This window comes from Bos indicus, chromosome 24 (assembly GCF_029378745.1).
Source record: "Bos indicus isolate NIAB-ARS_2022 breed Sahiwal x Tharparkar chromosome 24, NIAB-ARS_B.indTharparkar_mat_pri_1.0, whole genome shotgun sequence".
NCBI lineage: Eukaryota > Metazoa > Chordata > Mammalia > Artiodactyla > Bovidae > Bos > Bos indicus.
The window spans coordinates 40,374,874-40,392,898 of record NC_091783.1 but is presented as its reverse complement, the minus strand read 5'-3'; the positions used below and the strand labels follow the sequence as shown (position 1 = coordinate 40,392,898).

Below are 18,025 nucleotides of genomic sequence, written 5' to 3'. Positions count from 1 at the left end.
ATTTGGATATAATGTATATTCATTTATTTGCATTTTGTTACTTTACTGAACACAAATTTGGGAGCACTGAGCTGAATTCAGATGCTTAACAATGTTTGTCTGATATTGTTGATCACCTTCATAGATATAAATTATGCCATGATTATTCATCTCTGTCCAAGCAAATGTTTTGTCAAATGGTGGTGACAGTTTTAATCTTTGAATATGGTTGTAAGAGGCAGGAAAGAATTTTCAAGTCATAACAAAAGAGAACAAAATTGAATGAACTCTAAATACTATCCTTTTGAGAGGTGCCAGTTGTCAGGAGAATAGCTATGGTACTTAAGGAGGGTGATCAAAAGTCCGATAGTGGTACCTAACATCCCTACTTTGCATTTTATAAAATGTTTTCCTATTTATTGTTTCACACCTATGATGGGAGAAATCTAAAGAACGTGTAGATTCATAGTTATATTACTTATTGTGAATAATGCATGTGGTGTAGAGAATACAAGTGGATCGATCATTTTAAGCCTGAATCCTGGAAAACATATTTTTAAAACAAATTTTTATTTTATATTGGAGTATAGCTGGTTAACAATGCTGTAATAATTTCAGGTGCACAGCAGAGCGACTCAGCCATATATGTATATACATGCACCCATTCTCCCCCAGACTCCCCTCCCATCCAGGCTGCCACTTAATATTGAGCAGAGTTCTCTGTGCTCTACAGTAAGTCTTTGTTGGTTATTCATTTTAAATACAGCAGTGTGTGCATGTCCATCCCAAACTCCCTAACTCTCCTTTCCCCACATCCTTCCCTCTGGCAACGAAAAGTTCCATCTCTAAGTTTGTGAGTCTCTTTCTCTGGATTGTAAGAAATTGAAATCTATTAATCACCAGTCAGAGTTCCTTGGACAGCAAGATCAAAGCAGTCAATCCTAAAGGAAATCAACCCTGAATATTCATTGGAAGTATTGATGCTGAAGCTGAAGCTCCAAGACTTTGGCCACCTGATGCAAAGAGACAACTCATTGGAAAAGACCTTGATGCTGAGAAAGATTGACGGCAGGAGGAGAAGGGGTCGACAGAGGATGAGACGGTTGGATGGCATCACCAACTCGATGGATATGAGTTCAAGCAAACTCCGGGAGATGGTGGAGGATAGGAAAGTCTGGCATGCTATAGTCCATGCAGTCACAAGGAGTCAGATATGACTTAGCGGCTGAACAGCAATAAATCACAAAGTGTTACCTTTTTTAGCGCACTGGTGGGGATTAATTCTGGAAATCTGACTCTGCAAGCGTTGGTCTTAGTGAGATGATGACGCTGCCGAAGTCATGACAAAGATGGAAACTCTTAGGGACTGAGGCAGCCGCCTGCTTGTACCAAGGCATTCAGACCTGTGCTCCTTTGAAATCTGTGCTCAGGTATGTGGAGGCACTGGCTTGCCCTGGCCTGGTGGCCTCCATGCCCCATAAGGTATGGAAATGAAGCCTGGGAAAGCTGGGAGATCAGATTAAAAGCTGCTGATAATTAGCTGGGATGCCCACACACCTGAGAAGCTTGGTGAAACCTGAAAGCCACTCATCAGTTTCTGTGCACCAGCTGCAGTGGCTTATGCTTTCTTAAGAGTAGATGATAGTAACTGCAACGTGTGCAGATAGCTCTGTCTTTGTTTTGGGTGTGTGTGTGTGTTTAATTAGTAGACTTTCTTTTGTAGCAGTTTTAGATTTGGAGAAAAATTGAGTGGAAAGTGAGTTCCCATATATCCCCACATAAGAGTTTTTTTTTTTTTTTAATCAAATTTGGGTTATTCTTCATCATTGTTTTTATTTATTTTTTTAAATTTTATTTTATTTTTAAACTTTACATAATTGTATTAGTTTTGCCAAATATCAAAATGAATCTGCCACAGGTATACATGTGTTCCCCATCCTGAACCCTCCTCCCTCCTCCCTCCCCATACCATCCCTCTGAGTGAAATCATAAAGTGACTGAGCTAATGTAGCTTTAATAGTTTCCAAGATCTTTCCTCCGACAAGTAGGTGACTGTTGGGAATTTCCAGTCTTATAACTTAAAAATTTCTCTTTTCTCTACTATTTTATGACATGTAATCAGAAGATATTTATCTTTGTGCATCATGTGCTAGAAGCACGAGAAAGCCCATGAAATAACCGTTTCTTAGGTTTCCACTGAGGTGGCGACCATTTAGGATCATTTACAACCTTGAACCAGACTCTAGGACCAGGCGAGGAGCGGGACTGCCCAGAAGTCAGCCCGACACATAGGAAACATCACCAGGAGGAGAGCCCGCCTCTGAGTTGTGGGTCTCCAGTCACGTCTTGCAGAAGCCTTCTTTCACACTCAAACCCTAATGTTTGTCCTCCGATTCTGTATTTTGTGAAGCCATCAGGCCTTGCCAGGGCTTAGTAAGAGCCTGACAGAACTAGGGCTGGAAGAAAGACAGGACTTCATCATCCCCTCTGAGCTGCTGGCCTGCCCTCCAGACTACTCGGTGGGCTGCTCCAGACTTGGTTCCTGTTATTTTGGTTCAGTCACTCAGTCATATCCGATTCTTTGCCACCCCATGGACTGCAACATGCCAGGCTTCCCTGTCCTCCACTATCTCCCAGAGTTTGCTCAAACTCATGTCTATTGAATCAGTGATGCCATCCAACCATCTCATCCTCTGTCTTCCCCTTATCCTCCTGCCTTCAGTCTTTCCCAGCATCAGGGTCTTTTCCAATTTCTAAACAAAGGTTGGAAAAAATAAATGAATAAACAAGGGTTGGTTCCTAATCATGCTCTATTTAGAAATCTCCATTTTCCCTAAAACAATTGAGTCTTTGTATCATTCACTTTTCTCTACCTAGTTTCATATCTTTTTTTCTCTTGTGGAAAAACATACATAACCTAAAATTACCGTTTTAACCATTTCTGGGTTCACTGGCATTCACACTGTGTGTAACCATCACCACCATCTACCTCTGGAGCTTTTCATCTTGGCTAACTGAAACGCTGTCCTCATTAAACACTAATCCCCATCCTTCCTCCCCTCCCCAGCTCCAGTTTTCCACAGTTCTAATTTTCATCTCCATGAGTTTGATTATTCTCCACAACTCGTATGAGTGGAATCATATAGTATTTGTCCTTTTGTGTCCAGCTGACTTCATTTAACATAATGTCCTCCAGTTTTATCCATGTTGTAGCGTGTATCAGAATTTCATTCCCTTTTTAGGCTCAATAATAGTCCACTGTATCCCAGAGCTTGTTTAGCCATTTATTTTATTGCTTTGAACATTTCATTTATTATTGATTTATTTATGGCTGTGCAGGTCTTCACTGCTGTGTGGGCAGCTCTCCAGCTGTGGTCTGCAGGCCCTTCCCATGGTGGTCTTCGTTGCTCTGGAGCACAGGCTCTAGGGTGTGCGGGCTTCATAGTTGTGGCACCTGGACTCCAGGGCACAGGCTCAGTAGTTGTGGCACACTGGCTTAGTTGCTCCGTGTGGCATGTGGACTCTTCCCAGAGCAGGGATCGAACCCGTGTCCCCTGCATTGGCAGGCAGAGTCTCCACCACTGAGCCACCAGGGAAGCCCCTGTTTAACCATTTAGCCGTGATTTTTGGAGGAATCGCCATATTGTTTTCTGTAATGGCTACATCAATTTACATTCCCACCACATTTTTTAAATAAACAAAAGCCTTCCCGTATAAGACATTTATTTAGCAGTTTTTAAGTGTAACGGTTTGTCAAGTCGACGCCTGAGAAATTCTAGATGTTCCGTGAAGTTAGAGGTTCCTAAAGAAAGATGGGAATCTTCAAATAGGATGTGGATCAAGGTTACACGTACTGAGTGAAATCTTGCAGAAACAAAAAAATGCTTTCTAATCTCTCTAGAGCTGATACTATAAGCGATTCAGCTAGATTTAGTGACCAACGGAAAGAAGCACATAATCACTGTGTCCAGGGGCTGTCAATGTGTAACTCAAAGGTTAATGTTTAATGGACCCGGTCAGGTGCAGATTCGCACGGTTTCTCTAGACGATATTGCCAGTTGGATTTGTGAGGCTTAATGATTAGGGGCCCCTTTTACTTTTAGGGAGCGATGGGACTGTTTTCTCACGATGAGGGCTGAGCAGAGGGCTGTGGGGCCGTCTGTTTCTAACTGCTGCTGAATCTCCTGGGCACCGTAGGTCAGCCTGAGGACCAGGAGAGGAAGTGAAAGGAAGTTTTCAAGTATTTTCAGCCAGAAATTCTCCGGGACTGAGGACAGAAGAGGGGAGTGGTGGCTTTGAGGCCACACGAGGGAGACTTGCCCTGTCTTCCTGAGGTGTCTGGCCAAAGCTGGAAAACCTTGCTGGGCCTCCACGTTTTTCTTTCTCACTCACATTAGACCTTTAGGAAAACTCTTTAAGGCTCACTGGCTTTTTCTCCACTTTAGTCTTGGTCTTTGCTTTGTCACCACCATCACGACTTCCTGGCACCAGCATCCAATTCCGTCTTCTTCTCATCCCTGGTGACCTGGTAACTCTCCCTGGTTCAGGGTCTTCAAATGGTCAAGAACTTTGAACGTTCTGCAAAGAGCCCTGTCCTGTCTGCTCCCCTCCCATCTCAACGCTCAAGCCAGCTGGGCCTCCCGTTGTGTCCCACCTCCGTGCTCTGGCCCTGTAGGGTCCCAGCTTCCTGTCCCCCAGCAGCTTTCTCTCCTCCCCTAGATGTCTCCCTCTCTTTCCAGAGATCCTTCAGAGAAACCTTCCCTGACCCTACCGCTTCTCCAGACAAGGGCACCCCCCCCAGACATCCTGATCACCTTCTGTCCTTCTGGGGCCCTGGCCCACCTGTCTGCCCGTCAGGGCATCCAGGCCACACTGATGACCATGTCCCCCACTTCAGCGCTGTCTTCATGGCCCCTGACACAGTCCTGTTACTAATACGGAGCAGACGTTCAGTATCTACAGAATGAGTCTCCAGTGAAAGGGTGTTAGAAGCATCCTTTGCTCTCAGCCTCCTGTGTCCTGGGGAGGGTGTTGGTGGAGAGGGGTGGGGACATCTCTGGCAGCAGCAGCTCTGCCTTCCCACCCCTTCCCAGGAGAGGGGCTGTTGTTTTTCTAACAGGGAGCCGAGCTGACCCATCCCTCTGGGCTCCATCTGGCTCTGCGCTTCTCCTCCTGGGCAGGCTGTTCTCAGGAGGAACAGGTCCTGGCCCCAGGACAAGGTTACCAAGCGGGCGGGCATGTGTCTCTTAGCCTGTGACGTCAGAGGCTGAGTGTTGGGCTGGCCTCTGCAGCCACCTTCTATGCCACCACCTCCAGCTCTGTTTTTTCCTGGGTCATCCCTGACTTCCTCCAGTCTCCATGATGGATTCCCGAGACTGCTTCCATGGTCGGGAGGGAAGGAGGGACTGGTATTGACCTCCCACTCTGTTCCAACACGAACAAATGGCACTGCGTCTGGGGGAGAAAGTCCAGTGTATTTCAAAGGCTGAGATGTTCCTGGGTGAAAACCTGTGTCCCTGGGTGATGGGTGGTCAGAGTCTGGGGACAGGAAAGGTGCTTTTTAGGTTTCTCAGGTCCTAGAAGGGTTGGTACCTGCATTTCCCATGTGGGTTTATCTCATTCTTGGGCTCAGCTGTCACCCAGGATCTCCAGGTGGGGAGAAGTAGTGAAGATCTCCACAAAGAGCATTTGGGGACCTTCCTGGCTGTGCTTTTGAGGTTGTTCCAGTTCATCTCCCACAAAACTTAGCCAGATCTTCCCAGAATGCTTGGAGAAATTAAATGCTAGAAGCATTTCTACAGAGAGATCCATGAGACAAGGGATGGAGACCAACCTAGTACTTCCAGTTTTGATTCTTCATGGGGCTCAACACGTATCCTTGGAAATAATACCCTGAGTCATCCTGAGATGGAACCAAGGGGTCGTGAACCCTGGGACTCCTTACCTGTGGGCTCTTTTAGAAAGAGCTTTCCTATTTGATGAAAAACAGAACTTCTCCTGCAGGGGTTTAATTACCCCTTTCCCATCCCCAGGTAACTGGTCCCAGTTCCCTTTTAATTATGCAATGGGCCCCCCTCTCTGCCCTTCCTTCCTTGCTCCTCAGCTTTCTCACCCTGGCTTTTCCTGTGTCTATGTGGAGAATCTGAACTTGGTTCCAGAATGAGCCAACTTTGATTTTCTGAGACAGGAAGCTTAAGAATTTTCAGAAAAGAAATCTATTTGATCTACATTTGCCACTATAAGTAGCTAGTCCCTCCTCACCTCCATAAAAAGAAAAAACAAGAAGAAAAGAAAGATGGGAAAAGACAGTGGATTCTGACCTGTTTACCCTGCACTTCTAATGACAGCAGCAGATTTAAAGAGAAACAAGCCTCTTTTATTTCACACTTCTCATCTCATTCATGAAGTCAAGTCCTTTTGTCTGTTCATTTTGGGTACTGGTCCTAAAATGAGGCAATAACAGTATAACAGTCATTAGCATCAAATAGAAACGATATTTTAAGATCACTGTCCATTAGAGATTTACCTAAAATGTGAATCCTGTGGATCCTACACACCAAGTAAAGGTCCAAGACCCAAACTCCTCTCGTTCTGCCGAGTGTTTGATGCTGTTTTACGTCATTATCAACTGACAAGCTACTTCAGGATACATACGCTGTAAAACCAGAAGGGAATCATAGCTACATTAGTAATTAGCCTTCTGGTAAATAATTGTTTCTTTATTCTTAAGTAATAAATATTAGCTCAAATGATCACTCTGAATTTTATTTTCCTATAATATCCAAAGAAATACACTTTTACAAAGCACAGATTCACCAGTTTTATAAGAATAGTTGAGAAATTGTCATAGTCACTCAGTTGCTCAGTCGTGGCCGACTCTTTTGCAACTCCATGGACTATAGCCTGCCAGGCTCCTCTGTCCTTGGGATTCTCCGGGCAAGAATACTGGAGTGGGTTGCCATTTCCTTCTCGGGGAATCTTCCCAACCCAAAGATGGAACCTGTGTGTCCTGCATTGGCCAGTGGATTCTTTGCCACCGTGCCACCAGGGAAGTCCCAAATGAACAGTATGATTTATCAAATAGACTGAACTATCTCTTTTCTAAAATGTAATTTGACTACAAAACGAAATCTCTTTTGGGCTTCACAGGTGGTTCAGTGGTTAAGAATGCACATGGCAATGAAGACCCAGTGCAGCCAAAAATAAATAAAATGAATGAAAATTTACAAAACAAACAAACAAAAAACTTAAAAAAAAATCTAAATCTCTTTTGCCTATGAAAAGGTCATTCCCACTGGGTAAGAGAAAGCAATCCTCCATCCACTGTTTCACTATGGCCTGGGAGGCAGATACGTGCTTGTGGGCAGAATTTCCAGCTGGGGTCCTGTGTGGCGTCTGGGCCCCTGCAGTTACACAGCTGAGCTTTCCCGGGAGCAGAGACGCTTGGCCTCCCCAGCACATGTGAGGCTGAGCCCTGATGCTGGAGAATTAGGCTCCGTGTATTGTTCTTATCTCTGCGCCTGAGGTGGATTTAATACATTAAAGATTGAGGCCCACATGAAAGTTCCTGTCTGGATTCCTGTGTCGAAAGCGGTGTTGGGTGTGCGCGTACTTTATTTATGTGGCACTGTTGATGTGCATTCCAGCGATCATTAACAAAGGCCACTCGGTGGAAAACCCTGATGAAAGTGGATTTGAAAGTGGCTGTATCAGCTACAGGTTTTGGCAAGACCTCAGTGACGCTGAATGTAGTGAAAGCCCTGTGTCATCAATTTGTGTTCAGCCAACCTTATATGGAGAGACAAGGCAGTTCAGTCAACCATGCTAAAGAGCGGCAACAGAAATGTCATGGATTTCATTTGGGCAAAGGTTCTATATATTAACAAAGAAGCCTCACTTTTTTTTATATTAGGTGCTAAGACCTGTTTGTCAGCACACAACGGGTGAATTAGACAAGCTTGTGTTCATTTGCTTAGGGCTGCTATAGCCCATACGGAAGACCTGGGGGTTTAAACAGCAGAAATGTGTTAGCAGAGTTCTGGGAACTGGGAGTTCAAGATCAAGGTGCTGGCAGAGTCAGTTCCGTCTGAGATCTCCGCTCTAGGCTTGCAGATGGCCATCTTTTCACTGTGTCCTCACAGGGTTGACCCTCCATGTGTGTATATGGGTCCTAATCGTCTCTTCCTAAAAGCACACCAGTCAGACAGGCTTATGACCTCCCTTGACCTTGATTAACTCTTTAACCTCTATCCGGATACAGTCCCATTCTGAGGTACTAGGGGTTAGGACTTCGGCATTTGGATTTTGGGGAGACGTTTCTGCCAGTAACGTGATTTAACATATTGCATCTAGATGCTTCATAGCCCCCTCTTCCACTTTTGCGGATTTACATCTCATAATCCCTTAGCTTTGGTTTGTTTCCCAGTCTCCAGCTGGGGAACTACTCAGAGATTGTGAGAACAACGCCCAGTGTCATATCTGAAGGCCTTGATCAAGATACTTAAATGATTTGTCCTAAAGTTTTCCCAGTATGTTTGCTCTTCCATTGGATATCATTCTGTGACACGTGACTGACCTCTGTCTAAAAGCCAACAAGGGTCTGATGAAAGCACAAGAACATGATATTGAAACAATTGCTGCTGGTTGAGGTCAGAGATTTGGAACACTGGGTTGGTGTTCACTTGTTGCTCAGCTCAGGGTTTCATTCTTTTCCCTTGCAACCTGCAGAAGCGTGGTTTACATTTTAGTACCTGTGAGATGCTGGGAAGATTACTTAATCTTTCTATGCCTCAGTTTCCTCATCTGTAAAGTAGCGGGAGTAACAGTACGTATTTCATGAGAAGAATATAGTTAGAAAGGTTTGAAGTGCTAGTAGTTCTAATAAAGCACTTAACTTGTTCTCAGCCACAGCAAGTGCTGTGGCTCCGCAGGTAAAGAACCTGCCTGCAATGCAGGAGACACAGGAGACTGGGGTTTGATTCCTGGGTCAGGAAAATCCCCTGAAGAAGAAATGGCAACCTGCTGCAGTATTCTTCCCTGGAGAATTTCATGGACAGAGGAGCCTGACAGGCTGTATAGTCCATGGGTCTCAAAGAGTCGGGCACAACTAAGCAACCGAGCAAACAAAATACAGTAAATCAAAAAGCATATAAATGATAGAATATATGAATTACAAAATTGGGGAAATGTTAAAAAAAAAAACTCCCCCAAAGAAAAAGCCATGTAATTATGTTCATAGGAGAATTTTCTTGAGATGTTTATGCTCCAGCAGAATAGTGTTTGCCTTATTTTAATTACTGTAAGTGATTTAAATTGATGAAGATGGTTCTAGATTTTTAAACACGGACATTCAGTTCTGGATACAAGCAGTTCTTGATTTTCCTCATTACTGAAATCCAATAACATTATTTTGCTTTTAATATGCTTTAGAAACAGGGGGTGTGCTTTATTGGGGGGAGTTTCTTGTAGGTGAACAAAGTTATTATAATGAGATAGAACTGTCCTTCCCAGGGAATATTTCAGTAGATGAAAGTAAAATATTTTGGTTTATGGTGGGTTAATTTTGAGGAATTGTGTTCCTGGAATTGGTGAGGGCTAAGATGGGGAGAGGCTTAAGACAAAAAACAGAAAACCAACAAGCCCAGAGGTCATATGTAGTTGGACTCATCCAGTACGTAGCCTTTTCAGACTGGCTTCTTGCACTTAGCAATATTCATTTAAGGTTCCTCTATGTCTTTTTGGGGCATTAGAGGTCAATTTTTAAAATTATTAGTACTGAATAATATTCTGTTGTATGGACATCACACCTCCTTTATCCATTCACCTGTGGAAGTTTTCAAGTCCTTTGGGTAAATACCAAGGAGCATGATTGTTAGATTGTATGGTTCAGTACAGTTCAGTTGCTCAGTCATGTCCGACTCTTTGTGACCCCATGAATCGCAGCATGCCAGGCCTCCCTGTCCAAAACCAACTCCCGGAGTTCACCCAGACTCATGTGCATCTAGTCGGTGATGCCATCCAGCCATCTCATCCTGTGTCGTCCGTTCTCCTCCTGCCCCCAATCCTTCCCAGCATCAAGGTCTTTTCCAATGAGTCAACTCTTCCCATGAGGTTGCCAAAGTATTGGAGTTTCAGCCTCAACATCAGTCCTTCCAATGAACACCCAGGACTGGTCTCCTTTAGGATGGACTGGTTGGATCTCTTTGCAGTCCAAGGGACTCTCAAGAGTCTTCTCCAACACCACAGTTCAAAAGCATCAATTCTTCGGCACTCAGCTTTCTTCACAGTCCTACTCTCACATCCATACATGACCACTGGAAAAACCATAGCCTTGACTAGATGGACCTTTGTTGGCAAAGTAATGTCTCTGCTTTTGAATATACTATCTAGGTTGGTCATAACTTTCCTTCCAAGGAGTAAGCGTCTTCTAATTTCATGGCTGCAATCACCATCTGCAGTGATTTTGGAGCCCCCAAAAATAAAGTCTGACACTGTTTCCACTGTTTCCCCATCTATTTCTCATGAAGTGATGGGACCAGATGCCATGATCTTCGTTTTCTGAATGTTGAGCTTTAAGCCAACTTTTTCACTCTCCTCTTTCACTTTCATCAAGAGGCTTTTTAGTTCCTCTTCACTTTCTGCCATAAGGGTGGTGTCATCTGCATATCTGAGGTTACTGATATTTCTCCCAGCAGTCTTGATTCCAGCTTGTGCTTCTTCCAGCCCAGCGTTTCTCATGATGTGCTCTGCATGTAAGTTAAATAAGCAGGGTGACAATATACAGCCTTGATGTACTCCTTTTCCTATTTGGAACCAGTCTGTTGTTCTATGTCCAGTTCTAACTGTTGCTTCCTGATCTGCATATAGGTTTCTCAAGAGGCAGATCAGGTGGTCTGGTATTCCCATCTCTTTCAGAATTTTCCACAGTTTATTGTGATCCACACAGTCAAAGGCTTTGGCATAATGAATAAAGCAGAAATGGATGTTTTTCTGGAACTCTCTTGCTTTTTTGATGATCCAGCGGATGTTGGCAATTTGATCTCTGGTTCCTCTGCCTTTTCTAAAACCAGCTTGAACACTGGAAGTTCACGGTTCATGTATTGCTGAAGCCTGGCTTGGAGAATTTTGAGCATATGATGTGTGTATGTATGAAAACAGGCACTTATTAACATTATTGGGAGAATTTACTAGCATGTGAGATGAGTACAATTGTGCGGTAGTTTGAGCATTCTTTGGCATTGCCTTTCTTTGGGATTGGAATGAAAACTGACCTTTTCCAGTCCTGTGGCCACTGCTGAGTTTTCCAAATTTGCTGGCATATTGAGTGCAGCATTTTCACAGCATCGTCTTTCAGGATTTGAAATAGCTCAACTGGAATTCCATCACCTCTACTATCTTTGTTTGTAGTGATGCTGTCTAAGGCCCACTTGACTTCACATTCCGGGATGTGAATGATCACTCTAGGTGAGTGATCACACCATTGTATGGTTAGATCATATTTAATTTCGTAAGAAATCACCAAACTATCTTCTGAAGTAGCTGCAGCATTTTGCATTTCCACTAGCTCTGAATGAGAGTTCCTGTCACTCCACAACCTCACCAGCATTCCATGCTGTTAGTGGTCTGGATTTTAACCATTATGATAGGTGTGTAGTAAGTTAACTTTTTTTCTCATGTTCAGATGTGTTATCTCCAAATCAATGTATGAGAAATACATTTAACACTACTATTAGTGAAATATATTGCAACTACGACCATTAAGAATCCTGCTGGAAAAAGACATTGAAAACAAGAAAACAGGCACTTATTAACATTATTGGGACTTCCTCGTGGTCCAGTGGTTAAGACTTCATGCTGCCATGCAAGGGGCACAGGTTCCATGTCTGATGGGGGAACTAGATCCCACAAGGTACACAGCACACTCAAAACATATTTTAAAAAGTACACTGCTAATAACAGTAATACAGATTCATTTGTGAACAGTTTGAGTATATTTTGAAAGCAAATGCCACCAGCAAAACATTTACAAGATACATCTCTGATGAACACTTATGAGCAGTTATCTTCAAAAGCAGTAAAAGACACTGGAAGTCGTCATATGGCAGTGCTCTCAAGAGGCACTTTGGTTTCCGAGCACTTGTTGCTGATTATTGATTGAGACTTTTCAATGGCTTTGTTCCAGGTCTTCCAGGTCGCTTATGTCATCATCAAGGCAGCTAATGCCCCTCGACCTGGAAACTGGATCTTGGAACGTTCTGTGGATGGTGTCAAGTTCAGCCCCTGGCAGTACTATGCGGTCAGTGACACGGAATGTTTGACGCATTACAACATCACTCCGAGACGGGGGCCGCCCACCTACAGGGCGGATGACGAAGTCATCTGCACCTCCTATTACTCCAGACTGGTGCCGCTTGAGCACGGAGAGGTAAGGCGCCCCCTACCGGCTGGGAGGTCTGTTTTTCCCCACCTCCAATGACAACACAGCTGTCGTAGGAGCCAAAGCCGAGGACTCAAAATAAATCTCTCCTGGTGCAGATCACAGAGATCTTTAACTATTGAGATTCTGGAGCTGAGGTATCATTGCCTGCTGTCTATTGATTTCATGTTGCCCCCGACACATGTTATTTATTGACTTCTTCCCTTCAAGGTCCCTCAACTTCACTCTGCTGTGATTTAATAATTCATCACGTCCTCCCTGGAGGATCCTTCCCATGACACCAGTGCAACAACATTTGTTGATAGAGCTCCCAGTTTTCTCCAGGAAGTTCTCACTCTCCCTGGGGGTGTTGTGGGTTGGATATGGTTGATGAAGTGTTCCAGTTCCGTGCTCTACATGCCCAGACTGCACACACATCATTAAATCAGAGTGTGATCAAAACCTAGCCGTGCCTTGATAGAATGCCTTAATGAGCTAAAACCACAAAAACCCTCCAAAAAAAGTGCTTTTTCACACAGGAACTCTGCAGCAGGCCCTGCATTGTTTCAAGAGCAGAGATGAGTTGAGAGAGTGGGAGTTACAAAGCTCCCAGGCACCTTTTCCCATCTCCTCAGTCTGTCCTTCACATTTAGACTCTGGTTCACAGATGCCTGCACATCCATGTTAAAATGCTCTCATCACACCAGGAGAAGTGTTCTTGTTTAAAGGTTTCCTACAATCCCTGAGACAGTAGAATGAATGACTTTAATAAACTGAACTTGGGTTGTGATCATTGCTGTTCACAAGTGTCAATGAACATTAGATTCCTATAAGAACCTAGTTATTTGTTTTGATTTTAGATAATATCTGTAAAGATTATGTCCTGAATTTGAACCATCAGAGTTACATTTTTTTGGAATGCTTAAAATGGATATTTCTTTATTTTAATGTTTTATCTTTAGATTCACACATCGTTAATCAATGGCAGACCAAGCTCTGACGATCTTTCACCCAAGTTGCTGGATTTCACTTCTGCACGATACATCCGCCTGCGTTTACAGCGCATCCGAACCCTCAACGCCGATCTTATGACCCTCAGCCACCGGGACCCTAAAGACCTGGACCCTATTGTCACCAGACGAGTAAGTCAGGCCGGGCTCCTGACCTATGGAAAAACTTTATGTCATTTAAGGGAAATAGACATTTCTTCCCTGGTTGGCCTTTTTTCTTATTTTTGTTGACAACATTAAATGCCAACTTTAAATGAGGTAGAAGTTCTGATGTCCTCAGGCCCCCTTGTCTCCACTCATCCGATGACATCGTCTTGCAGGGGATGTAGTGGCCATTTCTTCATTCTGATCTGGCTCCACGACTGACCAAGCAAGTGAGAGTTGTTGGGTTTTTTTTTTTTTTCCACTTAAAAGTTTAAACTTTGAGATATATGTATAGTAAATGTACGAGGTTCGTAGGGACAGACGTTTTCAAACCCCTTGGATAAAGTAGGAATGGGACAACCAAGTTACAGGATAGCTGTATGTTTAATTTTGGGGAATTTACTGAGACATCAAAAGCAGCTATGCCATTCTGCAGCAGTGTGTGAGGGCTCCGGGTACACCACACATGTCCACACTGGGGTGTCGGTCACTGTCACCTCAGCAGTGCTGAAGTGCATGGAGGATTGTCTCCTTGGGTATTTGTATCTCCTTGAGAATTATGTTGAGTTTGTGCTTATTTGTATCTGATCACATTTTTATCCATCTTTAAATTGGGTTAGCTGTATTTTTATTCCTGAGTTATAAATATCTTTACATATCTTGTGTACAAATCCTTTGTCAGATGTGTCTCTACTGAAAATCCATTCTCCGTCCTCTGTCTCTTGCTTATCCACTTTCTTAACTATGACTTTTGATGAGTAGAAGTTTTAATTTTGATAAAATGCAATTTATCATTTTTTCCTCAGAATTAATCTTTCTATTCCTCTCTGAAAAATACTTGTTTACCCCAACTTTACAAAAATATTTTCTGATGCTTTTTTGTAATAGTTTTATAGTTTTAGTTTTCACCCCTATTATCCATTCTTGTTCATTTTTTATTTGGTGTAAGGTAGAAGTTACATGGATTTATTCTCCATGTGCACATACAATTGTTCCACACGACTTGTTGAAAATATATACATTCTTTTTTTCTTTAAAGTATTTTGTGGCCTGTTGAAAATTACTTGACCTTATTTTTGTGGCTGCATTTCTGGACACTGTACTGTTCTGATGATCTGTTTGTCTATCTTTATGCCAATAAGGGTTTTTCTCCATTACTGTAGAAGTCTTGGCGTCAGGTATTGTAACAGTCCACTTCAGTTGTTCTCCAGGATTGGTTAGGCTGTTCCAAGTTCATTGCATTTCCTTATGAGTTTTAGAATCAGTTTGTACATTTCTGCTGAAAGAAAGAAAGAAAGCCTGCTGAGACCTTCGCTGGGAGTCCATTGATTCCATAGATCAAGTAGATCAATTTAGGAGGAATTTTGGAAGACATTTTGGTAGTATTGGATCATCCAGTTCACAAAGGTGCTATACGTCTCCACTTATGTCTGACTTCTTTCACCCCTCTTGGCATTGATCTACTGTTTATCGTCCATCTTTTGTTCAGTTTATTTTTAAGTATTTCATGTTTTTGAATGTTAGTGTTAATGGCTTGCTTTCTAAAATTTGTTTTCCATTTGTTCATTCTAGTATATAGAAGTGTAATTCATTTTTGTTCATCCCGATTTACAAATTCTTGTAGCTTTTGATAGATTTTCTATGTACACAATCATTTTATCTACAAATAAAGACAGTTCAGTCTTACTGTGCCCTCTATTTGCCTTTGACACCCTTTTTCTTGCATTATTGAACTGTACGGGTGACTAAAATGTTGACTAGAAATGGTGAGAGCCGATTTTAGGAGGAAAGTGCTTAACTTTCCACAGTTAGATCCAGGTTTTCCATAGACACACCTTTATTAGACTGAAGAAGCTTGCTTCTGCTTCTGGTTTGCTGAGTTTTTTGAATGATGGTGTTGCCTTCTTTAAAATGCTTTTCCTGCATCTAATGAAAGGATCTTAGTTTTTCTCCTTTATTCTGTTAAAATGGTGATTCACATTTATTGATTTTTACATGTTAAATTAACTCTGCACCCCTGGGATAAGGCCTACTTGGTCATGAGTTATCCTTTTTATATAGTGAAAAAGTGAAAGTCGCTCAGTCATGTATGACTCTTTGCAACTCCATGGATTTCTCTAGTCCATGGAATTCTCTAGGCCAGAATACTGGAGTGGGTAGTTTATATAGGGCTGTATTCAAATTAGGAATATTTTTAGAGTTTTCAGTAGCCTAGGTTTCGAATATGACTGCCTCAGTTTATGATGGAGCCAAGTTGGGAAATTCTTTTTCAACTCCTTTGGTTTCTGTTGATGAGCTAATTTGAACATTATTTACTTTAATTGAACATAAATATTTTATTTATATTTATTTGTGCATGAAATATGATTTAAAAGGTATATGTGTGTTTTTGATTACCAATAGCAACTGAGGTATTTGTGTGGATGTCATTTTCTTTGCACTGAAATAGAAGAGGTTTTAATTTTTTTTAAACTTTCTTTTTCCTTAGTATTATTATTCAATAAAAGACATTTCTGTTGGAGGAATGTGTATCTGTTATGGCCATGCTAGTAGCTGCCCATGGGATGAAGGTACAAAGGTGAGTAGTAGTATCTCACATTTTACTAAAACTTCAGAAGTTGTAGCTATAATGTTGGCATTGCACTTTTTATTTAAGGCAAGTGTTGAAAGTTTTAAAATCATGCCACAAAAAAAGAACTTTTCAGATAATTTAACTGGTTTAATTTTTTAAAGACAGTTTAATTTTGCTTTGGTTGAAGAATACGTTTTAATTAAATCTTTCTAGGAATTATTTTTGTTGCAAAACAAGATATAACATAATATTTGCCATTTTAACCTTTAACTGTAAAATAGTGTCCAATCCAGTGGCCTTTTGAATTTTAAAGCTCTTTTCTGTAAGATAGTAAGTGAAAATCATGTGCAGTTAGAAATTATGCTTATGTTTTTAAGAGTCCCTTCCTCTTTCCTTTCTGTGGTGCTAAATCAAGATAAAACAAAGTTTTCCTGTTTTAGCATCATATTAAATGAAGAAGAGGACATTCTCCTTTCTTCTTCTCTTAAATAACTTACATGGAATTACTTTTTATTTTTTCCAAATCTTTGTTATAATTTAACTCCTGAATAGGATTATTCTCTTATTAATGCTGAAAAATACAGAGATGAATATCAAGAAAGTTATTCAGGAACTTCTCTGGTGGTCCAGTGGGTAAGAGTCTGTGCTCCCAGAGTAGGGGGCCCAGGTTTGATCCCCGGTCAGGGAACTAGATACCGAATTCTACAACTAAGAACCGATGCAGCCAAAATAAATTTTTTTTTTTAAAAGGAAGTTGCTCATAGGAGCTTCCAAACCTTTCAAGTCAACATATCTCTTTTGAAAAGTTTTTGTTAGTTAACCCATGTTAGTTTGTTTTATTTCTTCTCGATTCTGCATGTAATCAGGTTCTATGTTTATTTTTATCTTTAAAAATGAAATACCAATTTCCTTATATGTCACCATATATCCTCAACTGCAAACCCTTGCTATGTATTTGACTGTGATGAATTTTTCTTGAAATAAACTTAAGAAAAGCATGCAGGTCAATTTTCAGATGCAGTTTTATGTTCCTTATCGTCTAGAAATTCCAGTGTCAGTGTGAACATAACACGTGTGGGGACAGATGCAATCGATGCTGCCCTGGGTACCACCAGCAGCCTTGGAGACCCGGCACTGTTTCTTCCGGGAACACGTGTGAAGGTGAGGCCGCTCAGAGGTGCAGGGATGTGGAGTCTTCCCCCTTCGTCTGCTTCAGTTCCCAGTGACTTCATATTTATAGTGTGTAATGGTTTGGAAAAGACCCTGCTGCTGGGAAAAATTGAGGGCAGGAGGAGAAGAGGGTGACAGAGGATGAGATAGTTGAATTGTATCACCGACTCAATGGACATGAACAAACCCAGGGAGATGGTGAAGGACAGGGCAGCCTGACATGTTGCAGTCTGGAGGGCTGTGAAGAGTCAGACACGACTTAGCAACTGAACAACAATAAAATGGTTTTCTTAGATACTCAAGTAACTCCCAAAGCTGCAGACTACTGTCATAAGATGTGAAGGATTGAGACCTGATATATCATTATAATTTACTGTTTATTTGATTTCCCTTACCATGTATTCATTTATTCTGTATTAATTTGGATTTAGATTTTAAATAGTGTATTCACAAGGTTCCAATATCTACAATATATTAAAGCATATTTATATATTTCTATCTCTACCCTTCTCTCTTTGTATTATTTCCTAGTAGGTTCTTCCTGAAATGTTTGTGCAAGTAAAGCATGTTAACACCTTACACAATTTGTGCATAGAATCTAATGTAATGTGCATGTCGATCTGTGCATTGCTTTTATATTTAACAATATATCTTAAAGAAAATCTTTCCATATTAGGGGTATGAAATGCTGCTTTAAAAATAGTTGCACTGGGGAATTTCCCTGCTGGCCCAGTG

General features: G+C 41.8%; 1 protein-coding gene across 2 annotated transcripts in view; it reads left to right on the top strand.

The window, feature by feature from the left end:
* The window catches only part of LAMA1 (laminin subunit alpha 1), a 125,361-nt gene that overhangs the window by 29,743 nt on the left and 77,593 nt on the right, over positions 1-18,025 (top strand). For both annotated transcript variants that reach the window (XM_070778924.1, XM_070778923.1), the window contains exons 4-7: positions 12,161-12,403; positions 13,357-13,536; positions 16,037-16,126; positions 17,164-17,281. In XM_070778924.1, the coding sequence (XP_070635025.1) occupies positions 12,161-12,403; positions 13,357-13,536; positions 16,037-16,126; positions 17,164-17,281 (631 nt within the window). The remainder of the gene's footprint in view (positions 1-12,160; positions 12,404-13,356; positions 13,537-16,036; positions 16,127-17,163; positions 17,282-18,025) is intronic.